At 39.4% G+C, this 6,000-nt stretch overlaps 1 protein-coding gene across 1 annotated transcript in view; it reads right to left on the bottom strand.

The window, feature by feature from the left end:
- Positions 1-1,402: 1,402 nt before the first annotated feature.
- LOC135303298 (uncharacterized) overlaps positions 1,403-6,000 on the bottom strand; it is a 205,314-nt gene continuing 200,716 nt past the window's right edge. The window contains exon 18 of the mRNA XM_064424951.1: positions 1,403-1,550. Coding sequence (XP_064281021.1) covers positions 1,525-1,550 — 26 coding nt within the window. The 3' untranslated portion in view covers positions 1,403-1,524. The remainder of the gene's footprint in view (positions 1,551-6,000) is intronic.

The following is a 6,000-nucleotide window of genomic DNA, read 5'->3' as shown; positions in this document are numbered from 1 at the left end:
AAAAATTTCAGTCCTATTGAAATGGCTTAAATTCTGCTCCTAACTAAAGGTGAAGTGTTTTGATTCTCACTCTGTTCCCTACTTGTGAGTGTTACCACTACATTTGGTAGGACTAGAGAATGCTCGGCTCAGTCTCATTGTTCAAGCACACAGTTACAGACTGGGAGGCTGATCCAGGGCATTTTGGCTTGAGACCATTATCCTTTATCTAGCTGACTGCCTGGGACAGCTGTGACTAGTGGCTTTGAACATGACCACCACTCTCTCATGCATTGCTTCCTTCTGTTGAGCTCCTTTTGTTTTCCCAGACTCTTGATGCTTGGCCTCCCAGAAGTTTTAGTGCCAGCTGGCTAAGTTGACAGGGGCTGTGCAAGGCCAGAAGTGAGAGATGGCTGGCTTTGCATTAAGATCTAGAAGACCACCTTAACAATACCCAGCACTGCCCAGAGTCTGCTCAGACACGTTGTTCAAATTTCAGCCAATAATCAATACCACTACCACACCAGACATAGGTCAGAGAGTTACATATTGCTGGCTCACACTGACTGATTCAGGTTTGTGTGATGCTTTAAGGTGAAAAAAAGAAAAAAAAAAGGTTTCTGTCAGAGAACTATTTCCTTTCCTAAGCATGATGGAACCTTTTTGCTCTGTAAAACCCTTCTCTACCACACAGAAACATGAATAGAGTCAGGTATTTATCACCTAGTGGACTTGTAGTCCATCTTTGGGTTTTTTCCTACCAGGTAATGACAAGCAATGATTTTCCTGCAACACTCTAGAGAGGTCTAATTCCTTAGCTAAAGTCAATGTATTATACAGTAAAAATATGTCAACTCATTGCAGTACTCACAGTAAAACTGATATATCAAAGTTAAATTCTTATAAGTATTTTACTCATAGATCACTTTGGTAGCATGAAATATGATTTAAATGCTTCTTCACTTTTGTGCTCTCCTTAGGCATTTAGAAATACTTTATCCAAAGTGATAAATTAATCTTCTGGAAGATGCATAACCTGCTGAGTATCTCAGATAGAAGAGAGGTAGTCATGACACAAGTTTTACAAATGGACATGTCATGTTCTGGGTTTAAAGTTTACATTACCAACACCTTCACCTAATACACACATTTGCATATCAGATCACTGGACTCTGGATGCAGTCCTTGTTCTGCACTCTTAGTTTCTGCAGGATTCCTATCAGAGCTTGCATGTTGAGCTCTCAGCATGAGTCTGAGCCATCAGTTCTCCTCATAGAGCAAAAAACCTGCTTTGAATCAAGCTATTTGGAGAAATATCCTCACAGAGAAAAGAGTTTAGCAGGACTTACTTTGTAACAGGAACTGAGATTGTCCAAAGGAAGAGCCACTGGCTCAAGTAATGCAGGTAAAGTCTCAGGAACCAAAGCAAAACCACCAGCAGTGCAAGCAGCCAGAAGTCTCTGGAGCGCCAGCGTGTGGCTCCCAGCTCTGAAAAGGCCGTGTACACCACGAAGTGGAAACGCTCCATAACCTGCCTGGACAGTTTCACATCATCAGCAGCAGAGCGGCAGCTAGAAATGCATAGAAACAAAACAAAGAGTCAGTCGTAAAAGCACATAAGAAGCAGCAGTTGCAGAGTCCTGCTGTACAGATAATGTAGCACAGGTTCTGATCACAACTTTGATTAATCTGACATTAAAAACAAAACAAAAGAAGTGTTTTTCATGGCAGTCTAGGTGAGAGGTGGCTTCCTCCCAGAAATCACGCCGCCACTTTTAAAAGGACAACAAATCATATTTAAAACAAAGGTTTTAAAAGCCTTTTGGTTTTATTTTTATTTTAATTTTTCTCACAAATTGTTCTCTGAGGAACACTTTATCACTTGTTTTCCTTCTGAGAAAATGGTAAAAGAACTTGTCATATTTGTACTGAAAAGTATTAATTTTACTGAAAACCTGTGAACAGCTTTTTGGCATTTGGGTAAGAGCATTTGAGTCAAAATATTTCAGGACACAGTGTGGGCTAAAACTCCTCTTTAGTTTCAAGTAAAAGAGAAAATAGAAAGGAACTTTCACTGTAAAGGATTCTGCAACTGAGTGTGGTGTGATTTTCCCTTTAAGCTAATTACTGTAGTGCTTCAAAGGAGGTGGAAGGAGGAAATGAGATGCCAAGATGCAGCCTTGGCATTATGTTTCCCAGAAACTGGAGTTTCTCAGCTGATTCAAAGCTGAAAAGACAGTAGCTTCTTTGACCTTTTAAAACTTCTAACTGCTATGCTTATTTCCACTGATTTAAATGACTAAGCAGCTGAGATGCACAACTCTAGGACTGAATATGATGTCATCATGCTCAAACTGTTATTTATATTGATTAAGGCTTCTGAAAGTTCAGAAATATAAAGGTCTTTTTGTGGAAGAAAACATGCTGGCTTTTTAAACTGTAGCATGTGACTGAAGAAGAAGCAGCAGACATACTTGCACTGTGTTCTCTGCTCTTTTAAAGAACTTTCCTGTCTACACATATTTCTTAAGTAGCTGTGTACATCTCTTTCTCCAGTAGTCACAAACAGAACTGTGAATAGCAATAGAGAAGAAACTTAAAAGGTTTCTACATTTAATCTCGTTTGAATGAGAAGGAAAAACAAACCTGCCAAATCTGCCAACCATAAGGCTGGATTTTGAGACCAGCCTTGGCATCACGTTACTCCTGATCCTCAGCCTTTAGCAGGATGCAAGTGGAGGAGATGGCAGGCTGTCAGCCAGCTCCTTTGTTCAGGAGAAGGCTCATGCTTTAGTTACATGGTTGGAGAAGGAGAGGACGAGAAGTTGTCCGGGGCACAGCAACAAAAAGTAGGGTTTGGGTCACTAAAGGCCTCAAGTACAGTAACTAAAACTTTTCACAGAAAGATCAGTTGGGCTGAGAAAGCTGATTCTTGCAGTGAATGTAGGTTGATCTGTCAGGGGTTTTGAAGGTTTTTTCAAGTCATGTAGTCCATTTTGCTTATGTCCTGATCAGCCACAAAGTCCTGCTTTAGAGAAGGGCCACATCATGAATGACCTTCCTCATATTGTAATTATTTTCCCACAGCAGCCTACAGGAACATCACAACACTTTTCATTAACATTATGAATTCATAGTCTAGGCTTGTGTGAGAAAGAGACAAAGAAAAATGTAAAATAAGAAATATAATTGACTGTGGTATTATACTACAATAACCATGGAATTCTAAATGTTCTGAACTCTGCAGCTAGATTGCACTACACTTCCTTTCATATAAAGAAGTTTTTGTCATCCTTAATAGCTTCCATCAAATTTACTCTTAAAGCATTCACTCTTTGAGAAAAGTTAATAGTGCAGGATTAACCACACTGTATTTTAGTTAGACCAAATAGTTTATTTGTAAAAAAAAAAATAAAATAAAAAAAAAGAGGAAGAAGAAGAAGAAAAGAGAAAAGAAAAAATAATACTCTTAGCTCATAAGACTCATCCTTCATCAAACAAGCAGAATTACATAGACGTTCCATCCAGCCTCACCCATGTCAGAAATCCACATCCTACAGGGATCACTGCCAATCTTTATCTCTGTGCCAAGAGCACGAGTAAACATGTATATTTAAAAAAAAAAAAAATTGATTTAGCTCAACACTTCATTTTATGTAAAAATCATCTACTATTAGGTCATTTAGTCTCAATTTACTAATTGAAGCTACCTGTAAATAAGCAACACCAGACAAAATATTCAATGGACCACCTGTAAAATGTTTCAAGAATATAAATCATTCCTCCAACCTAACACACAAACAGAGAAGGAGAGCACACAGTTCAGAGCACTAAAAATACTCAATCCTTTTTCATTCATGGCAGTCCTGGAGCACCAGGAATAGTGAAAAACCTTGGTGACCAAAACAATTGTTTGGGAAGGTGAGTAAAGCCCTTGCTCACTACAGCAGGAGCTCCCAGTGCAATCAGTCCTTTCACAGGAGCTCCATGAACACCCTTGCTCCAGCTCTGTCACTCCGTGTGTGGAAGGTGCTCTGTACACAGCGTGAGCACACCATACAAAGTGTGGCTATGGAACTTCCCTGAGGTTTAGGCAGCAATGAAAACAATATGTGCTTCCACCACTCCATTGCTCCACACAATACTCCCACTTTCAAGAGGTCAAAAGAGAACTGATGTCTTCCCCTCTGTCATCCCTGCTGAGATGATGGCTCTGTCAGCCATGGGAGTCTGCTCAACAAACTGATAAATGATAGTAGAGAAATTCAGAATGTGCTCACTTATCAAACCCAAAAGCCTTCCACAGAATGACCCTGTCTAAACAAGCAGAGCAGCATCTATGATGTCTTTCTGATGTCTTTCCTTAGTTACACCTTTCCTCTGAAAAAAGCAATAGCAGCCTAGAAACTCCACAGAAACCCAAGCTTGTTGGAAGTCAAAGAAATCAAGAAAAATATGTCCATCGGGTAAAATCAAACAACATTTTTTTTATTTTTGTAACAGCAATTATCCTTTTTAAGACTTCACAATTTTCATCAAATGCCTTGATCACGATTTCCTGCTCTTAAATGGAAATCAAGCACTTATTCGTTTATCTTGTTGGAAGTCCAGATTCTGAATGTCATTTCTGTGCTAGGTTATACTTCCCAAGGTTATACCTTGACATGAGCACCATCAGCCAGTGGTAGAAACTGGTGGAAAATGTAGCCTACACAGTGACTCAGTGAAAGTCCCAGCCCATAACTGGAATATCTTCATTTGCTTTAAAACTAATTCAGTTGGCCCCAACTTACTTGTGAGTTTCAGGAAACTGTTCCTGAGAACTCATTAATCATGCTGTAAGGCTGTTTACTGGTTGCCACTTCAAAACACTAGGCTTAAATGACCTCTCTTATTGACTTTTTTGAAAAATTAAGAAAGGAATAGGCAGAAACATGAAATGAAATGCACCAAACAAATGGAAACAGTCCCTTTAAATATTTTTAGCTAGTGTTAGTAGTAAAAGCTTGGGGGTGGAGTGGCACTGCTGGCAGATACAGTTTTCAGAAGAGATTTATATAAAGTTGCTGTAGGGCAACAGCATGAGAGAGCATGAGTATTACCTTTCAAAAACAAAATAACCCCTCCACCCAAAAAAAAACCAAACCTTAACCCTTGGGTGAAAACTACATAAAGTTCCAAATGAGAAGCCACTTGAGCAATGGATTTATCCATGATTCCTTGGATTACTGGTAAGTAATTTGGCTGAATGTTTTTGTTCTAGGGCATTAGTTTTGCATTTTTCCTTGGGAAATGCTGCAGTAACAAACAGCAGAGACCGAATTACCATAAAAGCAGGTCAATTATTTCTATGGAAATTGTTCAGAAGGAAAGAAACGATGCACAGATTCTCTTAAGCTGCACTTGATGATGATGACAGAAAAGTAATGGCTGATGGAAGGCAGTGTGTACTGTTGGGTGACAGCTTTGTTGCTGACAAACTACGGTGAACATTTGTATAATGCACCGCAAGGCTGGCACTTAGAACTGATGGCGGGGTAGATCCTCAGCTGATGCAACCCTGCTTACTCCAGAGCTACACTGGTGCTCACCAGCTGAGGTATTCAGATCTATCCTGAATGTATCTATTATTTACATTGCGTAAAATAAGGCAAAATAAATGTTTCTTTGTCACCCATACAGACAGAGAAGATTTAAAGAGCCAATGCAGACACAAAATTAGTTTATGCAAATTACCTTCAGGGAATCATATGCAGTCCTTACAGCCCAAGAGTCAGTGCAACACGTTTACCCAGTTCACAAACAAAAAATACTGCTTCCCACCACCACCCTAAATGGTGAGGTCCCCAAACTTAGTCCTTTATGGCTTATCAACAGAAAAGAAGAGGCAGGAAATGCTGTCCAGTGTTACTACAATGAAATGTTATCACTTTCAGGGTAAAATCACACCTGTATCTGAAGGCACATCTAAAATTAGTACACTAATACCTGTAACCCTTCAAATGGAAACCAGTTCAAAGC

This window comes from Passer domesticus, chromosome 1, assembly GCF_036417665.1.
Source record: "Passer domesticus isolate bPasDom1 chromosome 1, bPasDom1.hap1, whole genome shotgun sequence".
Classification (NCBI taxonomy): domain Eukaryota; kingdom Metazoa; phylum Chordata; class Aves; order Passeriformes; family Passeridae; genus Passer; species Passer domesticus.
This window is presented reverse-complemented; position numbering and strand designations above follow the sequence as displayed.